At 46.3% G+C, this 20,028-nt stretch overlaps 1 protein-coding gene across 3 annotated transcripts in view; it reads left to right on the top strand.

Moving 5' to 3' along the window:
* The first annotated feature begins 14,598 nt into the window (after positions 1 to 14,598).
* COL15A1 (collagen type XV alpha 1 chain) overlaps positions 14,599 to 20,028 on the top strand; it is a 102,424-nt gene continuing 96,994 nt past the window's right edge. The window contains exons 1-3 of one of the 3 annotated variants that reach the window (XM_019649467.1): positions 14,599 to 14,644; positions 14,925 to 15,015; positions 15,099 to 15,184. In XM_019649467.1, coding sequence (XP_019505012.1) covers positions 14,601 to 14,644; positions 14,925 to 15,015; positions 15,099 to 15,184 — 221 coding nt within the window. In that variant the 5' untranslated portion in view covers positions 14,599 to 14,600. Of the gene's footprint in view, positions 14,645 to 14,703; positions 14,742 to 14,921; positions 15,016 to 15,098; positions 15,185 to 20,028 lie in introns of those variants that run through there. The other 2 variants (XM_019649469.1, XM_019649468.1) reach the window with 2 other exon arrangements.

The following is a 20,028-nucleotide window of genomic DNA, read 5'->3' as shown; positions in this document are numbered from 1 at the left end:
GATGCCCTGCACACTTTCAGGGATGTCTGACGTGCAGAGGTCACTTGCTCCTTCACAGAACAAACGCAGACTAGGAGCTCTTATGGAGATACCTTGCCTCTAGTTTCACAGCTCTGTATATGAGTTGCTGGCTTCTTCTAGAATGCTGTTCCTTCTTGGACACGGTCTTGTCTGCTTAAGAAGCCAATGCCTCTTTCCTCTTTATTCACAGACCACAGGCAGCTATTGGAATTGGGGGTCTGAAGGGCCAACCCTGACCAAACAGCAAGGCACCCACATCAACAACAGTCCGCCTTGGCAAATATTATATGTGAAGCACAAACGTTGACGTGGCAAAAAGTGTATGTTGGGATTTCCCTGGACTCACCTAAACTTGTACCTCCCACAAGATTCCTGTGACTTCTCATGTGAAAGTGAAACCTCTCAGTTGCCTTTCCATGTATCACCTGGATAGAGAGGTAGGTGACAGAGTTCTGAACAGTCTGGGTGCTCTACTGCGATGGTGGAGTGAAGTGGAATATGGGTGAAATATGAATAGGAGGCCAGAAGACCCAAGTGCAAGTTCCAGCTCTGCCCTTTATTCACTGACTGCCCTTGAGAAAGTTAGTGCTTAACCCCTCTGAATCTCAGTTTTCTCATCTCTGAAATGGGGATAATAAGATGTGCCCTGACACCTTTAGGATTGTAGTGGTGATCACAAGATGAACAGTGAGGAAACTATAAAGGTCCCTAGATATGTGGGTAATCATAATCTTGTTTAGATTGTAAGAATATAGACCTGCTCAGGCCAGGACAAACCAACATTTTGTCAGCTTTTTGGTGGGGAAACATTTGAAATATCACATGTTATTAAGAGTAAAAGCCCCAACAGAGCTGGGCTCCCCGGGACCTGGAGTGGTGTGGGAGGTTCTAAAGGGGTATCTTTATCCTTGGTGGCACAGGGGTGTCCTGCAGAGGGGGTGTGTGATACTCTACTCAAGGGCTGTAAATGTGAGAACACTGAATCTCAAAATCCAGGAAGCAGGAAAAGCATAAACCAAGATAGGGAGAAACTGTCCATGGAAAGACAAGGAAGGAAAGGGCCATATTTTCTGAAAGTGGTGTCCTTTCAGCCATTTAAAGTAATATGTTGATATGACAGTTGTTAAGAGTCTGGTAAATATATTAGAGGAACAGTTATTCACAAATAATTAAGGTCAGATTATTTTGTTTGTGACTGACTTGAGTGGTCAGGATGTGGTCAAAGGGTGGCTGGTTATCCCACCAACCAGTGTCACAGGCCCCGCCCTTCAAGCCTGACCTTGCCCTTGGTCTCCTGGGTAGCATGTAGTCTTGTACTTCTTCTGCCTCATTAGAACCTGGCCTGCTCATACCCAGTGACAGGGAAGCTTGAATCAGTTCGGAGAACCAGGTTGCCCATCTGTCTGGCTATGTTTCAGAGAAGGTGAGGGTCCTCAGCCCACCCTCACCTCACTTCCACTGTAGCTAGTTCCATTGTCCACTGTGATGCAAGAGCTTATGGATGGAACGGATCCATCTGTTCCCATTGTGGGGAAATGCAAAGCACATGGGCTGCCTGCCCCAGAGCAGGGCCCTGTAAAAATGACGGGCCTCAGCAACAGACAATTATTTGTCTCTCTTTGGGCATCTGGTTTTGGGAGACAGAGTAAGACTGGTTTAGCTCATCAGGAGTCACTAGGGCTTTCACTTTAGCCCTGAGAATTTTTAAGTCTAGTGGTGTGGCTGAGAGCAGACAAATGATTCTCGCAGTGAGATTCATTCCATATTCCCACCCACTGTGCTGATTAACAGTTTGGAAAAGATCATACCCTAGTTTGGGTTGCGCCCAATTGGAAGCTATGAAATATATTTAATAGGGTTTGATCAGCCTGTGTTTTTCTTTTAATCCAATGGAACAGAACAAAATAGAGCAGAAAATACCTGAGTTCATTACATATAGGAAGGATAAATATTGAACGCATGAAACTTCTGTTTCAGAAGTGTGTGTTTATGGTGTTATGAGACCAAGGGTCTTGGTCCAAATGTTTGAAAGCCACAGTCCTCTAGCATTTTGCTGGGATATTTCTTTTTGTGCAGGCTGCTTCTTGCATTGCAGAGTTTAGAATCTCTGGCCTCTGCCTGACAAATGTCAGTAGCATCCCCATTCACTGCGACAAAAGAAACTTTCCTACCCAGACATTTCCAAACACCTTCTAGGAGTGTCACTCACCAAACATTTGAATCTATAAGGTTGTGGAAAGAAGAAGCTGATGCTATTGCTGATCCAAGACCACCCCTGCTGCTTTGAGGTCAAGCCCAGCAGAGCTGGGACTGGGGGCAGTATGGCTCCTAACAGGGGAGAGAGCGGGGCTGTGTTTTTTGTAAGCTGTAACATTGGCCACTCTCAAAAGCAAGGTGTGACCCTGCAATTGGGACACATCCGTTCTTCCTCCACCCCATTTAGGTGCTCCTCCTCTCCATGGCCACTGTGTCTAGGTGGACCTCATCTCTTAGTTAAGAGATGCACCTCTGGAATAGGCAGATCCTGGTTGGGATCCCAGCTCTGCCATTTGAAAGCTTGGGCAAGTTCCTTTCTATTAGTTTGCTGGTTAGTAAAATGGCGAGCTGAGAAATCCAGAAATGAGATTCTGAACTATTTGGCTGAGTTACCAGGATAGGCCTCATGCCCTCAATCCTAGGGGAGGGGCAGGACAGGACAGGCCCTTTAATACCTCGTATTTGGTAGTCCAAGTAGCTGGGCTCTGTAAGGAGAGGAGAGGACGTTATAGCAGGGTTCGGACTTCCCTGCCCCAGTCTAATGTCCCCTAGAAAACAGAGCCTAAAACAAGGACTAAGTAGCCATGTTTTATTTGGGTGGTGTAAACCCAAGGCACTGAGAGTGAGAAAGGGAAGCGGGCAGGTTAAGAATGGGAGTGGAGATAATGCAAGGTGATAGCAGATAAGTTCCTGCTTCATGACAACCCTTGAAGCACAGTAGGTGTGTCCACTGGCTACTTGGGGGAATCTCGCCATTGGCTACAGTGTTTGGAGAAATGGTGCCTTGCAGCAATTCAGGGAAGAAGAGGGAATTTAATCTGCCTGGCTCTCTTCCATCTCCCATTAGTCCAACATTGCCCCGGGACCATTAACTCCCCGACACTTCTGGGATGCTAGTGGCTACTAGATGCCAGATCCCAGCCCTGTGGTGGGACATTCCATCCAAGTCTAGAAGTGGTGATGAGACAGAGACTCTAGGCATGTGGCTGGTGAGTGCTGGACAGAATCTGATTCAACATATAAGGTGTGTCCAAAACAGTCCATACTATTTTATTCCTTTACCAGAAGAGAAAACACGGCACAGTGATCAAAGACCTTTCCCAAAGTCACATGACTAGTAAGTGGTAAATTCAGGATTTGAACACAGCCTAGCTCTGGAAACTGTGGAAGACCAAGATAAGGAAATTATATTTTTTGTAGCAGACAAATGAAAGTCACTAAAGGGTTTCAAGCTAAGGAGTGACATAAGATAAAGAGTTTTAAAATAAAGCTCTCTTATATTATATTATATTATATTATATTATATTAATCTAATATATTTCTACTTTGCTCCATCTTCCCATGTGGCGCAACTCAGCAAAAGTAGGTGGCCCCAGAGAGGTAAGGGCGTCCAGGACAGTTTTTGAAGAGACCCTGACTGGGTCCAGAGCACATACGGGCCTCAACACTGCCTCATAATCTTTCTCGGCCTTCGTCTAAGCCTATACCTAGCTGGTCAGTGGCCGGCAGGACGTGGGTGAAGAAGCCAAAATGAAGGGAAGAGGAGACTGAACTAAAGACCAGGAGCAGGAGGACCAGGTATCTGTCCATTGATGGCCTTTAGGTCAGGGGATCCTGACACCCGTAGATGAGTCCTTTGGCGTTGCCTGAGATGGTCAGATCTCATAAATTGTCGGCCGCACTGATCACGTGTATGTGGTCGGTATCTGGTGTGAATCCACGAATGTCCTCCAAACTCATCAGAACGGAAGAAAGACCACGTGCAGCCTTCCTACTTGCATTTACAGGGCCTCTCCCCTGGGAAGAGAAGGTGACCAGGGAGGGAAGGAATTAGAGGAGTTGAGGCCAGCAGGTGGGAAGCAAGTGCTCTGACTCTATGAGGCGGGGACACATCCGTTCTGTAATCAGTGATAAAGCTCCTATCTCTTCACACAGATTTCAGTCCTGTTGTCTCTGATTTATCACAAGGACTCACATATCAATTCTCAGCCTCCTGGAGATAAAGTAGCAGTTAACTTTAATGCTTCTATATTAGCCACACCGTCTTTACAGACATTGGGGAAATGACAGCCATTATGTGGTGTATCGATGAAGGGGTGGGAGCAGGCTGGAAGGCAGGCAGCCCACATCCACGCTGATAGGTCTCCTTCTCTAGCCAACTGATTCCCAGTGGATCCCCAGCTGTCTTATTTCTTTACATTTGTACTACAGGGACTCTGATTGGATTGAGCTTGGAATTACATGCAAGGTCCCTTCTGGTTCTGGGTTGCTTTCTCTCCAAAAGCACAGATCATAAGGTCTTAACTCAATAGAACATATGGTCTCTTGTTCTTTCAATGGTGTGGTGAATGAGAAAATCCATCCAAGAGAGGTCTTGGTAGTCTGAGCTGGAAACAGCAAATGCATCAGTGCGTGGGGTTATAGTTGAACAGGGAAGTGTCCAAATGCAAAAAATGCCAAGATGGAGTTTAGGAATAAAGACGCCATGAAAATATGGACGTGGAAGTTTCGTCTAGTGGCAATGAAACTTCAGTGTGCATAGATAGACCAACGGCGCTTGTTAAAATTCCAATTCCCAGGTTCCGCCTGCAGACATTCTGATTTGGTAGGCGTTTTGTAGAGATTAGGAAAATCTGCACTTTTAACACTCTCCCCACAAAATGATTCTGATGCATGTGGACCACAGGTGAAAAACGCTGGTCTGGACCATAGCTGACTAATGCTGATCGGCAGGGTGACACTTCTAGGGCAGCACTTAGCAGAGCATGCGGAGACTTTGGGATGTATAAGAATGAAACATTCACTTCCTATTGTCTTTCTGATTTGTAATGGCCTTGTTTCTGAATGTATGGGGAAACAGAAGCCCCAAAAGGCAGAGAAAAGGGCACTGGACAGGTACCAGGACACGTGGCTCTGGTTTTGCCCCAGACTAACTGTGGCTGTACAAAAGCCTCTTCTCTCTTGGCATGAGTGGAGACTGGCTTGAAGATCTCTGAGCACTCTTCTAGATCTGATATTTTATCACTATAAATCTGGGCCCTTTGTTTATGTTGGACAGACAAAAGCACTAAATAAAATAGAGAAATGCTTAGTGAGCTATGTACCTGAGTCACTTAATTTGATGCATTTAACAACTCTGTATTATAACTGTTTTTCAATTCATGACACTTGAGGCACAGGGAGGTTAAGTAACTTTCTTAAGGTCACACAGCCAGTAAGGGACAGTCTATGGATTTAAACAGACTGTATAGGTCTGATTTTGGATATTCTATACTGCTCATATGTCAGATATTGGACAGAATCCTCTCTGACCCTTGGAAATTACGTCTGCCTCCCTTCCCCCCCCCCCATATGTGACTGTTTGAAGTCCAAAGTCATCCTCAATATCTAAGCAAATTCTCAGGAAGGTAGCATGCTTATGCTTACCTCTGATGCTGTGCTCTTGTTTGGACTAAGATCCGGCTGTAGCTCATCACAGCGTCCCGTGTGGGCAGCCTTTGGCCTGTCCTGTTGACTAAGACTTAGAATTCATCTCTCAGTTGATATCTGCAGAACCCCATTTTCACAAAGCATTTGTGTGTTTGGGAAACTTGACTGAAGCCTTCTGTTGTTGTTGTTGTTGCTGGGGGAAGGGAAGGGGAGTTGCAGGAGTGATTTCCGTTGCTGGAATGCAAACAACTCCAGACTGAACATTGGTTTTATGATCCCTCTGATGTTCTGGGGCCACAGCCACACTGGAAATGTTTCACTGGCTGCTTCATCACACAGAGCTACTGGCCTCTAATTTGATGGTGCCTGTAAGTTCTTACTTCTCTCTCTTCACCTGGATTTCAGAAAGCAGAGCTTGAAGCAAAGACTCCTGTGCTATTTTCTTGAGGAGTACAATCCCAGGAATGAGGGAAGGGGGAATGAGGCAGGGAAAGAAGAAGAGCAAATACATATCACATGGAAATGACTTCTCATTCTTGTGGGATTTTCTTTTGAGAAGTGGCTTTTCAGGGTGGTTCACCTGGGAGAAGAAGAGGAAAATTGCTCTTCACTGTTTTCCATCTCCATTGTTCAAAAGCTTGCCACATAGTATTTGCTTTGCATTTCCAAGTTGCTTATGTGCAGGCACTGAATGAATCCTACAGCATCGCATGCCTCAGGATCAATGGAGAAGTCCAGAAGCAGCAGGAGAGAGGGATACAGTGTGGGTGTAGGTTAAGGCCTGTCAGATCGGTGGGAGTCCATCCTAGTTGATCTCTGCAGCAATCAATGGCTGTGGCTGGAACAAATGGCCACCTAGAGGCAGGTAATGCTGAAAGGATTTGAAGTGGTGCATTAGAGCTATCTAATGCAGTCCATTCCTTGGGCCACTTAGGTTTGGTCATGCCTTCCCAATAGATTCAGCTCCTTTACTATGATATAGGGCTTTCAATATTGTGAGAACAAGATGTTCTCACTTATTTTATAAGAGGAGAGGTACAAGTCAGTCAGTCAGAGAATCTCTTTCAAGATCATAGCCAACTGAAATCTCTGAAAAGATTCTAGGTAAGAGAATTAGTAAAATTCGCTGTAGCCAGTCCCATTCCCCTCCTCTGTGGCCCGTTCTAGGTTACCTTTATGTTTGGCCCACACTTTGGATGGGCTGAGTTGCTCACCTCATGAGGTGACCTGGACCTTTGTTCTTTAAGGGTCTGGTCTCTTTGTTGCCTTGATTATTTCATTTGCCAACTTACCATCATTATGAAATATGGAGGCACCAAGAAATCTCCAAGAGATTACCTGAGTTCCTCTCTACTCGTATAAAGTAGTTGCTGTTACACTTCTCATGGTAATCAGATTCCTCATTTCTGCTAATATAGCCTCTTTTTCTTTTTCTTTTTCTTTTTTTTTTGTCTGCTGGCTCATTGGCATGAGCAGCTCAAAGTAACCAGGTGAGAGTCTCAGCTTCAAGTTCAGTGGCTTTATTGTGTCCGTCAGAAGAATTCTTCCCCTAGAAACCAGCACCTCTACCCAGAAGAGCCTAGGTTTCAATGGATCACTGGGAGAGAGAGTGAAAGCGCTCAGTCCTACTGTTGGGTTGTTGGAAAAGTCATGATGCAATTTTGCAATGAAAAACATAGAAAAAATACATCATGACTTTTCCGACAACCCAATACTATCCTTTGGCTCTCAGACCCAAGTATTCTAGCTGTTGGGGACACAGCACCATATATTGACCATGGCCCCCACATTCTGGAGGAGAGTGCCACAACCCTGCGCCATGTTGTCCCAAAGCTGGTACCTTAGCTAAGCCTTTAACAAGCCTTTCCATCATTGTATTAAGCTACCCACTTCTGAGTGATGTGGTATATACTAAACCCAGTGGGTTCCTTGGTCATTCACCTATTGTCATGCCACTTTTGCCATAAAATGGGTCCCTCACCTGAGGCAAAGTTGTATGGGACATCATACTGATAAAGCAAACATTCTGCAAGTCTTTGGATGGTGGTCCCAGCAAAGGCACTTGGTCAGGGAAGGCAAACCCATATCCAGATAGGTATCAATGATGGTGAGGAATAATTGCTCAGGAAGGGGTCTGGAGAAATCAACTTGTCACCAAATGGCTGGCCGGTATCTATGAGGAATGGTGCCATATTGAGGACTCAGTGTCAGTCTGGCAGGTTGGGCATATCACAATGTCAGTAGCTAGATCTGCTTTAGAGGTATGGGCCCATGCTGTTGGCCTTGGCTTACCATTTACTCCTGTCATCGTTGTCACTCTTCCTAAGGCTCCACCATGTCAGCCTAGGGGCATCCAAGGAGAGAGGCTGACTGATAGTGACAGGATGAGTCACTCTGTCCACCTGGTTGCTGACTGTCTCCTCTTTGGTGGATGATCACTGGTGAGCATTCATTGTGCGACACAAAGACCAACACATTTTTTGCCCATTCCCATAGGTCAATACACATAACACTTCCCTAGATCTCCTTGTCCCTGGTCATCTATTCTTATCTTTCAGGCCCCTGGCCAATATCTAGGACATTTGTCCACTGCTCAGCCATCTATGTATATCTGTAACTCAGACCACATCTTCTTCCATCAAAGTGGTTGGCCAAGTATACTGCTCATAGTTCTACCCCCTGGAAGGGAGTCTCTTCATGACTATCTTTTAGGGCCATCCTTGAAATACTGCAATGTAACAAAAATCCATTTTCAGCTAGCACCAACATATCACAGTGACTCATCTGTGAAGCAGCCCGTGTTCTTTCCTTCTCTGTTTATTGGTGGCAAGAAACCACCCAGGAAGCCAGAAGTGTGAGTTGTAGAAAGGATGTTAGTACAAACCGATAGCTGACCTGAGAGTTTGGGCTACCTGTTCACATTATTTATTTGTGCCTTCTAGATCTGTTTAGGCTTTTTCTCAAATATATAATTGGGATAAATAGACTTCGTTTCTGGCAGAAACCTCATGTTAGTGGCTTGTGGCGTCTAGTAGAAAAGGGTAAGTGGAAGTCCTTGAAACTACCTTCCTTTCTCCATCTCTAAGAGTAAATAAAAAGCACTACCACCTCCCAAGAAGTGCTGCAGTGATTAGAGCCACTGTTAAGACTTAAATGGTGCAGGGGTGGTATGTCCCATTATATTTCCACTAATTCACTTGCATAGACCTTGCAAAAGCCAAATGGGTTGTGGTGGATAATAGTGAATTGCCATAAACTTGCCCAGATGGTAGCCTTAATTGCAGTTGCCATGCCAGATGTGGTATCTTTACTGGCATATATCAACACATCCTGCAATGTGATCTGGCACATCCAGTCACGATCCCTATCAGTGGGAAAAATCAAAAGCAATTTGCTTTTCCATGGCAAGGAGAATAATATTTACTCGTCTATTTACTTTTCCCCCTCAGAGCTATGTTCACTCTTCTGTTCTGTTATTGTATAGTCCATAGGGACCTCTTCATCCTGAGTGACCACAGGTTATAATGCTGGTCCCCTATATTGGTGACCTCACCCTAATTGGACCTAGAGCTGGAAGGGACAACTAGTTGTTAAGATACACGAGTGTGAGAGAGTGAGAAATAAGCTTCGTCATCTATCTTATCCTAAATACCCAGACAGTAGTCTTAGGTGTTTCTATGGTATTAGGGAGGAAAATCCGAGGGAGCAGAAGTGAGGAAACAGAATTGAGGCAGGGAAGGAGGAAGGGCCAATAAGGGGCATTAGATGGTTGATTACTCAGTCTTGTGTGAGACCATTTTCTGAGATGCATCTTATATAAATGACTTTCTTGGGACAGTGCATCTGGGAGAAGTAGGGAAAAAAATGGATTTGCTGGCTTCCATTGGCTAAAAATTTGCTTCGCAGGGTGTTATTTCCACTGCACTTCCAGGTTGCTCACTCTGAGTGCAGGTGCAACATGAGAGCATCAACAGGGAGGCCTGGTAGGGGGAAGCAAGGGGTGCTCAGTATGGGCATGAACAAGGGGCTGTGAGGGGGACAGGGACTTGGGTGCCTATGAGTTCCAACCAACCGGGAAAGGGAGCTGATTGTTTTTTATCTGCTAGCTCCAGTCAGTCATTGGTTGAAAGCTGGTGGGGTCCGAGTTAACTTCCCAGCACTGTAGGTCTGCTGTTCTGTGGGCAGAGCAGTCTCCAGCGGCCAGAGAAACCGCTCAGGTAACAAGAAGTAGGCTGGCAGTTGGAAGAGCATGCCTATAGTGCACATAAATGGTAAAGGCAGTGGTTATAGGGACGGTGACAGTAGCGCCTAAGAGTGTCTGACACGCCCGCCCTCTCTATCCTTGTCCTCTTACCTCTAGGATTGTCAGATTTTCAAATTCATCTTTCTCTCTTATTTGGAACAAACCTGCTCTTTTCAGCCCTCATCCCCCTAAGCATATCCAAAATTATCAAGGTGCTCATCAGAACAAAAGAGTCCTTCCTTGAAGGCAGGTGTGGGTTTAAATTGTCATTGTTTTTTTGTGATTACCCCAAAGGCAGCCCTCTTCTTTGGTTATTCCAGTAACTTCTTTTCTACTCAGCTAGTTAAGGCTAGTCTGCTTTTTCTGCTCTTGAAATCAGATGAGGAATCAAGCCTCGGGTGCCTCTTGGGAACTCTCTCACCACAAGTCCACAAGGGAAGTGTTAGCCTCTTGTACTGAAGAAACAGGTTCAGAAAGACGTGTATGTATGTGCTTGGTAACTTCGTTCCAAACCCAAATTTGGGATGCTTCTCACCATTTTTTTGTGCCCCTTCCAGCTGCTTGAGACAGTCTGGAGAACGCATTTGGAGACTGAGCTTTCTGGGACACTTGGATAGATTATAGGAAAATGGAGCAGCCCATTAATTTAGCTGAGTCCTGGAAGAGGTAGGACAAAAGAGCCCCACGTCTCCACACATCCCAATCTCACAAGCTATACTGAAGCCGCAGTAAACAATTTAGACCAACTTGGTATGACACTAAGTTTCCTCTTGGCTATTTCTACAGCTACGCAATGAATGGAAGAAAATCCCTTAAAACCTCAAAATACAGTCAGTCTGGCAGGAGGTGGAATGCTTTGCTTGGCGTCCTGCCTCCATCCCTCCCATTATCTGTGGCTGAGACCATTTGGACCTCTCCAGCCTCCAGACCGGACACCCTCCCTGGCCTACACCAGTCTAAGTGCATAGTTCTTGCCTCCAGGCCCAACTCCAAAATGAGGCCCTATTGCCTATGGACAAGGTCTCGCATCTCAGGTGAAGTAGGTGCATCTCTTTCCAGTCACTTGTAGGGGAGAAATGTGCTTTGGGGACTTTCATCTTTAGATTCCAGTGAATTGGATTTTATCAGGTACTTACAGAGAACCAACAAAATAAGAAATGTGCATACAGGACCTCCCTGCCTAAGTACAATAGTAAAGGAACCAGCTGCCTTATGCATATGTATCTTGGACTGATAAAATGGACCACAGTTGAGCACACCAATCAAAATGCAGCTAGGCCTGCATCCTTCATGTAATATATATATAACTGAGGGGGACCAGGTTTGTTCATAATATCATCTTAGCTTCATTTTTTTCAAGGTAAATATGCTTTATTTGTATACATATAAAAATATTCTTCCACATCTTTCCTGAAACATGGTGTGAGCATTCTCCCTCTCCCTCTATCTATTTGTCTATCTATCTATCATTTGTCTATCTATCTATCTATCTATCTATCTATCTATCTATCTGCCCATTTTTAACAGAAACATGAACAATCAATCTATTCCACTTTTCTCTTTTTTATAAGAAAAGGCAGAATGAATATGTGATGATAAATAGCAAATAGTTCTCAGCCTTGGTGTTGGGGAACCATAGGGAGTGGTGGGGATGACGGAGGCCATCGCCTTAACTGAAGGCAGCAGCCCCTTTCCAATGCCAATCAATTGTTGGCACAGGGAATGCAGGCCCCATGTTGCCAGGCTTTCCAAAAAATCTAAAAATAAGCTAGAAATCTGGATTTTAATATAAAATCACCACATTATCAAACATTGCTTATTTAATTTGGAGCTTGCCAGCAGGCAAGCTGAACAAAACATACATACAGGCCAAATTGAGCCCATGGCCACCAATTCACAACCTCTGGTTTTAACTGTCAAACACAGTCATAGAACTATTATATAATTATAGCTGATGTGGCTTTTTCTAAGCAATATAGAAATATAGTTCTAAGAAAGTCGATGATATTCCACGTTTATATGGTACTTTATAAGCAATAGAGAAATACGCATATAGAACTAAGAAGGCAAACTGCCTGTGTTTAGTAAGTCAGAATAAAATAATGTATGTCCAGCACAGAACGGCTGCAAGTGGGAGAGAATTCATATTTACAGAGAGTATGAACAGATTAGGAAAGGTGCCTGAAATGAATCATTTTGTTAGAATGTACTTTGCTTGTGTGTTAGTTCCACACGGGGCCATCCAGCTCTAAAGAGGGCTGGGGCTGGGGCTGGGGTCTTGCCTCTCTCTTGCCAGTCATAAACCCTGCCAGAATATCACTACCACCAATAACAGAAGCTAACATCCAATGAGCATTGTCTTGCTTCAGATACTCTGATAAATGCTTTGCATCTCAGTAAGACCTTGCATCCTCTCAACAACCTAGGAGAAAGGAACCATTGTCCTCTTTATTTTACAGATTTGCCCACATTTCATATAGCTCATAAGTAACAGAGCCAGGATTCAGCAAGGCAGCAGGACCCCAGAGCCCAAGCTCATAATTCCTACCTTGTCTGAGACCTCTTGTTTGGTAAGGGGTCTATCTCCCTAGTGACTGGGCATTTACCACCTTGAGGATCTTCTGACTCTGTATGAACTCTGCAACATCTGTAGGCCTTGCCCATTCCCTCCTTCTCTTACTCCTTGGCTCTGGACTGGTCAATCTGTCACTCACTGAGTAGGCGACTTGGTAAATTACATGTTCTCTCTGGGTCTCAGTTTCTTCATCGATAAAGTGGGGACAGGAGGGAGGCTGGACCAGGTTTTTCAGGGCGTTGAGCATAGTAAACGTTCTGGGATTCCAAAATGTCCAGGGAAGACCCATGATTCCACATGGCCTTCGCAGCCATGTGCACACCCATCCATGAGCCTGCTTTCAAGGTCTTAGCCCTCTAGTACTGCCCCTCCCCACTGGTCTCCTCTCCAGCCCAGGGGGTTCTTATCCACTTACAACTTGGGTGTGTGTCCCTATGAGTATTGCCTTTGCCTCCTCCTATTTGCTCCCCAAACTCTCAGAAGACCCTAGAGCCTGGGTTAACTTCACTCCCATCTTGAAGCTTCTCCTGCCTTCTCCAGGCCATGCAGAATTCTTCCTTTTCTGTAGACTGCTTATATTAATCCGACCTGACCCCTCACATTGGCACAGCACTTTACAGCGGACAGAGTGCCGTGCCGTGTAAGTGATCTCATGGAGACTCACAGCCACTGGCCATGTCAGGATCACTATGTCCATTATGAAGAAATAAAAAACCAGACAAAGGTAGGATTTGCCCAACTTCACCCTTGCAGCCAGGGTCAGAGCTAGACTGGAGCACAGGCTCCTGACCCCCACCCAGGCTAGAATTCCCTTCCAGCCCCCACTGCCTGGGCTGGCATTAATCCTTTCATACGTGAGTGCTCTGTGTCTCCAAAGCAATTTTGTTTTGAGGGGTAGGGAGCAGGTCTAATCTTCTTGTTTATACATGGGTAGTATGACTGGGTGGTGAAGAGCATGGGTGTTGGCACCTGACACTAGCCTGGGCACATTGAAATGTCAGCTTCCTCATCTATGAATGAGGATCATTGCAGTACCACTTTTCCATGGCTGTTGTGGGGATTAAATGAGATAACACCAGCAAAGCATCTAGCACAGGGCCTGGGTCATAATCAGAGCTCAATAAATCTTAGCTACCACCTCCATGCCCATCTCATCTCCTCTGCGGGGCTAACTCAGATCACCTTCCACTTGGCAGATGGTGACTCTTGCCTAACCGATACCAAATGGAAACCAGGAACTGACCACGGAGTCACAGCCCACGTTGGCAGGTGGCTCCTTGGTACATCAAGAAGAAAGGCCCTTAGAGCTTGCCTGACTCAGAAGTGTCCGAATCTCAGCGGACCTCAGTGGTGCCTCCTCTCGCTCGAAGGTCTTACACTGCTGTGCCTGGTGGTAATCATAACAAAAGTCGCCATTTGAGGGTTTTGCCAGTGCCAGGCCTTGCGCTAAGCTGTGTACAAACGGGATAGTCTGCTCTGTGCCCTGCCTCCTGCCACACACCACAAAGGGCTTTGGGATGCTGAGACTGGTTTATTTCTTACACATCTCATCACAGTGCCTGGAGTGATGTCTTAGGGCTGTCCCTTTGGTCATCCAATGTATCCAATCTCCTACTACCAGGCACTGTTTTAGGCAGAGAACAAAACAATATAAATCCTTGCCCTCCTGGAAGTTACACATGGGGGCGTCGGTGGTGCTGCAGGTAAGGTATAGAGAAAAAAACACTGGAATATTAGACGCCTTTACAATTTTTATTCAGACTATCATATATATAGATATATATCTATATCTGTCGATAGATAGAAAGATAGAGATAGATACTATATATATATATATATATATATATATGTATATATATAAATATAAATTACTTATACCACCTAAACAGGCCACTCTGAGGCATTCAAGTAGGTTCCTGGGTCAAGCATGGCGGGCAGAGCACCGCAGCCAGGAGCTCAGTCCAGCTTGTGACCTTGGGACGTTGGCGCCCCCTCTGAGCCTCAGTTTCCTCGGGTATTTAGGGAAATCACAGTGATTTCAGCCTTTCTGGACCATTGAGAGGATTCCATTGGCCCATGGAGAGTGCTTTTTCTGCGGGGCTGCCAGAACAGAGACAGACGTAAGGGCGGGAGGGAGCGGCGTCCGCTTTCCCAGACGAGCGCGGACGTGGGGCTTGTCTCGAAGGTTACGTAAGGCCGATTCGCGTGGAAGCTGCGGTGGGCTGGAGGGCACGCGTCTGTGGCGGGGGAAAGGGGCGTGGGGAGTTGGGGCGCGGCGCGCCGGGGAGCGCAGGGCGCGGGGGAGTCGAGTTTCAGAGCGCTGGTGACTCAGGGCGCGGGCTGGGAGCCGGGAGCCTGCCCGCCGAGGCCGCTGCCCAGCGCCGCCTTTGTTTCCTGCAGGAAGGGCGAGCAGCGCAGCGCCCCTTCGCCTCCGCGGAGCTCCGCGACTCAGCGCCTTCGGGGCTCCACAGACCCGCGAGATGGTGCCAAGGTAGGACCTGTGTCCCCGTGTCTCGGCCCCTTCAGCCCCTCTTTCCCACCTCACCGTCTCTCTCCCTCGGCCACTTCTTGCAGGAGGAACGGGCAGTGCCGGCGCCTGCTGTGGCTGCTTTGGGTCTCTGCGCTTCTCTCCGCTGTCACCCGGACCCGCGCTGCAACAGGTAAGCGACCCAGCCTGAGGGTGGCACCGGCTGCCTCCGCGCCCTGGGGAAGTGGGTTTTGGCGGCGGGCGCAGCCGCGGTGCGCGCTTCATTCCTGAACATAAAAGGGAGTTCTCGCCTCTCCGTGCGCGCTGGCGGTCCTGCCGCGGCTTCCCTGGGCAGTGCCCCGGGTGAGAGGCGTGGATGGGAGTCCCCGGGCAGCGGGGGCGGGAGGAGCGTTATCTGGGCACCTAAGGTGTCTAAGCCAGGCGCGGTCCCTCCAATCATGGGCAGCGATGGACTTTGGAAGCACAGTGACAGTACCAGGGGCTCCGCGGTGAGACTTAGCTCCTGCTCACCCGGCGCCCGCGTGCGGGTCGTGCGTGCTACCTTGCTCATTGTCCGGCCAGGTCTAGTGCCCTCCCTGTACACAGGTGCGGAAGCATGACCACCAGCAGACACACCTGGCGCCTTTGCGGCTCAAGAAATAACGGGACTGTATGGCTCTGGCGCCTAACTCAGCGCTGAGTGATCTAGGGAGTCACATCCTGGGGCAGTGGCGCCATGCGCGATGGGAAGAGCTATGGGCTGGGAGCCAGGGGGCCTGGGAGCCAGGAGTTCTGGTCCCTTCTGTTCCCTGAGCTTCACTTTCCCTACCAGGACCCAGAGGCGGTTGGATGAATAACGGGGGTCTTAGTTAAAATAAATGTCTGTTAAGGTGTGTGTCAGGCTGTGTGAGTTTGAATTGTGCCTGAGTTAGGTTGTCTTATGCCTCAGTTTCCTCATCAGAAAAGGGGGAATAATTAGATCACCTTACCTCCTAGGGATACTGTAAAGATTAAGAGAGGCATTAAAAATAATATGCTTTCCACGTGCTGACACATACTAGGCACAAAATAAATTATAGGAATTATGGCTTGATCCTTGCAATAGCTGTGTGAGAAAGCAATACAGGCATTTTTACAGAGGAGGACACAGAGGATGAGAGGCTTAGGAAGCGGCCGGTCCAAAAGGCAGGACTTGAGCCCAGGTCTCCAGGCTCCAGTCCTTCCTTACTCAGCCTTTCTCCAGCAGTTTTGTGAGAGAACTATGCTCTCCAACAGTAGTCTCTGACCCCTTTTTGGATTTAGATTAGTACACAGCCTCAATAGAGATGTGGGGAGAGGGGGGAACAACGTCTGTCCCCCTGAAGGAAACTGGGAATTGAGTGGGTGGCCTTGGTTAACCCTTTGTGTGCTGGAGGAAGCCTGGGACAGCCCAGACCATTGTCTCCTTGGGAACGAGACCCAAGTGCGATGACAGCTTTTCCTGCCAGAACGTCCAGGCTGGCATTTCTTGCAGATCAAAGGGCAGCTGGAGCACAGTTTTGGCTTCGCAGCACCATGGCCCATGTCGGAACATTGCAATTTTGTATGTGATATAGGGTGCTGCCAACTCAGCAGCAGAGAGCAGCTTCGGGCTCTGTGGTCTTTTATGAACTTTGCTGCAACCCTCACCCCCAAAAGGAAGAAGGTTTTGGGGAGACACACTGTGGTGTTTCTTTCCTCCTCCTGCATTTGGAGGCTGGATCCCTCAGTGTCAGGTCAGGGCTGTGGTTTCTAACACAGAGGAAGTCCTGTTCACATCCATAATGTAAAGAGGGAGTGCCAGGAAACCCTCAGGAGCTGAAAAGGGCCCGGGGAGGGCCATGTGCAACTGATGGGTATTCAGTGTCCTTTGGGACTCCGAAGAGAATCTTCCTAGACATGTGAAATGCCCTCCTTCCTGCAAACCAAATTTTGCATGCAGTTTAGGAAGGCTAACACTTATAAACCACTTCATATGTTCAGGCAGAGGTGTGAGCATGCTCATATGTCATTCATCCAATCCTCACAATCACTACAGGAGGTGGGCACTGGGACTATTACGATCTCTGTGCTTCAAACATGGAAGCTGAGGCCCAAAGTCCCAAGGCTTCTCATCCCCTGAGGGTTTCCTGGCCCATCCTGTTTAAAAGAGACCTTTGTCGTTGGGGACCCTGTCCTCCACATCAATCCTTGTATCCTACTGGGTCATGGCTGAGCAGTAAACTTACAGTGTCATTGGAATACCCTGTATTTTGGAGGAGAAGGAGACGGTTGTGGGGGCAGAGATGGTAGTGACCTAAGTAATTTGTTCCTGATAATGCTGACATGTGCAAATTATCTACTTTTCTTTAAGCGGTTTGATTGTGAATTATAAGAATCCATTCAGAAAAGTGCTCACAAAATGTACAGCCCAATAATTTTTCATACTGTGCAAACATCATGTAACCCAACCCAGGTCAAGAAATAGCGTAACCAGCCCCCAGAAGCTCCTTTATACCCTTTTGTTGTATTATTCCCTCCCTCCCCTCAGAGGGAACTGTCACCTTGACCTTCATAGTGATCACTTCCTTAGCTTTAAAAATAACTTTAGTACCTAAGCTTGTATCCCCAAATTCTAAAGTTCCACTTTCCTTGATTTTGAACTTTATACATGTATGATGTCTTCTTTGGTGTTCTTTCACTGAATATTAAGTTTTGAGATTCATTTATACTGTCGCATGCAGCTGGAGTTAATCCATCTTCATTGCTGTGTAATATTCTGCTGTATTCATATACCATCCATTATGTATCCATTTTTCTCCAGCAACATTTAGTTCCATCCATTTGGTGTTAACATAAGTGTGTCTGTGAACGTTTTTGCACATCTCTCGGTGCACGTGTGCACCTGCATCTGTTGGTTCTATGTCGAGGAGTGGAGTGCTCATAATAATAGGGTACGCAAATCCTCCAACCAAACAGACAGTGCGAGCATGTCTTCCACTATGGTTGTTCTAAGGTACACACATGGCCACCAACCTGCGAGTCCCCATTTCTTAGCATCCTCACCAGCACTTGGTCTTGTCACTGGGCTTAATTAATTTCAGCCTTTGTGATGGGTAGCTATTAACATCTTACTGTAGTCTTAATTTAGACTTTTCTGATTATGAACTTGATCACCTTCTCATGTGTTTATTGGACATTTGGAAATTCCGATTTACTTTTGTTATTGAGGTGAAATTCACGTAACATAAAACTAGCCATTTTCATGTGTACAATTCAGTGGCATTTGGTACATTGACAATGTCGTGCCGCCATCATCTCTATCTATTTATAGTTCCAAAACATTTTCATCATTCTAAAAGAAAACCTTAATTCCATTAAGCAGTCACTCCCTATTCCCCCCATTCATATCCCTCACCAACCCCTGGCAACTACTAAACTGCTTTTTGTCTCTATGGACTTGCCTACGATGGAAGTTTCATATAAATGGAATCATACAATATGTGACCGTTTTTGCCTGCCGCCTTTCACTTGGCATAATGTTTTTGAGGTTCGTCCATGTTGTAGCATAGATCAGAACTTCATCCCTTTTTATGGCTGAATAATATTCCATTGTGTGGATATACCACAATAGGTTTGTCCATTCTTCCACGGACGGGGACATTTGAGTAGTCTCCACATTTTGGCTGTTGTGAATAGTATTATTATGAACACTTGTGTACAAGGATTTGTTTGAGCACTTGTTTCCAACTATTTTGGGTGTATAGCTAGAAGTGGAATTGCTCGGTCATAAGGTAATTCCATGCTTAAGCTTTTGAGAAACTCCCAAACTGTTTTCCACAGTGACTGCACCATTTTACATTCCCACCAGCAGTGCACAAGGGTTCTGATTTTTCCACATTTTTGTCAGCACTTGTAATTTTCCATTTTTAAAATTATAGCCATCTTAGTGGGTGTGAAGTAGTATCTCATTGTGGTTTGGGTTTGCATTTCCCTGATGACTAATAATGTTGAGCATCTGTTCTTGTGCTTGTTGGCCATCTGTAGATCTTAGGAGGAAATTCTGAAAACTAATCAGAGCAGGTTCAGGTCTTCTCTTCTATCGCTCACTCTTGTTCACTGACAGTCGTATGTGAGTGAGAAAGAAATAATAGTCACACCTGAGATTTTGCAGGTAAATGGCCTCCCGCCTTACCTATGCCCAGGCCTGTGATGAACCACTATTGCTTACATTCCATTAGAATTTGTAATGAATATAAATGATTGTAGTACTTTAACTACTGGCTGATTTTTTTTTTTTGGTTTTGTCTAATGTTGGGAATGCCTGTGGTAGCATCAGGTTCCACTTGTGTGTTTTACAGCAGCGTGAAGGCACACTGAACTACTCATAGCTCCCCATATGTCGTTGAGATTTTGCAGTCTCCTTGACTTTGCACAAGGTGTGAACTAATTTCCCCATCTAGAGCACACTTTCTCACCCTCCCTTTCTCTTTAAGGTCTAAACCTAACCTACTAGCTTCAATGGCACCTCTTTCAGGTGCCACCTCTCCAGCTGAGCTTTCTCATCACTAAACCCCTACAGCCCTTCATCTCTCTCTCTCTCCAGGCCCCAGCACTGTCTCCTCTACACCATCAATATGCTTGTTTATCTCTCTTTCTCTTGGGAGCTCCTTGTGAGTGTGGGTCCTGCCTCATTTGTCTGGAGTTGTCCACTTGGACTTTGGCCACTTTGTTGTTATGATCAACAGTACTGCTGGGGACATCTTTAGACAAATGGCTTTTGTTTTCTTTTGGGTTCTTTCCTATGACTACATTCCCCCAAACAAACAGAACTAGTTGGATAGTTCTTATGTATTTAGATGGATCTTTCCTAGACACACATTTAATCATGCCACTCCCTAGTTTAGCTGCTCTTGCTGGGCTCTCATTGTGCCTGGGGTGGAGCCGTGATCCTTACCCCAGAGGGCCCTGTGAGGTCTCGCCTCTGCCTGCCTCCTGTTCTCCATTCACACAGAGCCCCTCTTGACTTGGGCTCACACC

This window comes from Hipposideros armiger, unplaced genomic scaffold, assembly GCF_001890085.2.
Source record: "Hipposideros armiger isolate ML-2016 unplaced genomic scaffold, ASM189008v1 scaffold_133, whole genome shotgun sequence".
NCBI classification, from domain to species: Eukaryota; Metazoa; Chordata; class Mammalia; order Chiroptera; family Hipposideridae; genus Hipposideros; species Hipposideros armiger.
This window is presented reverse-complemented; position numbering and strand designations above follow the sequence as displayed.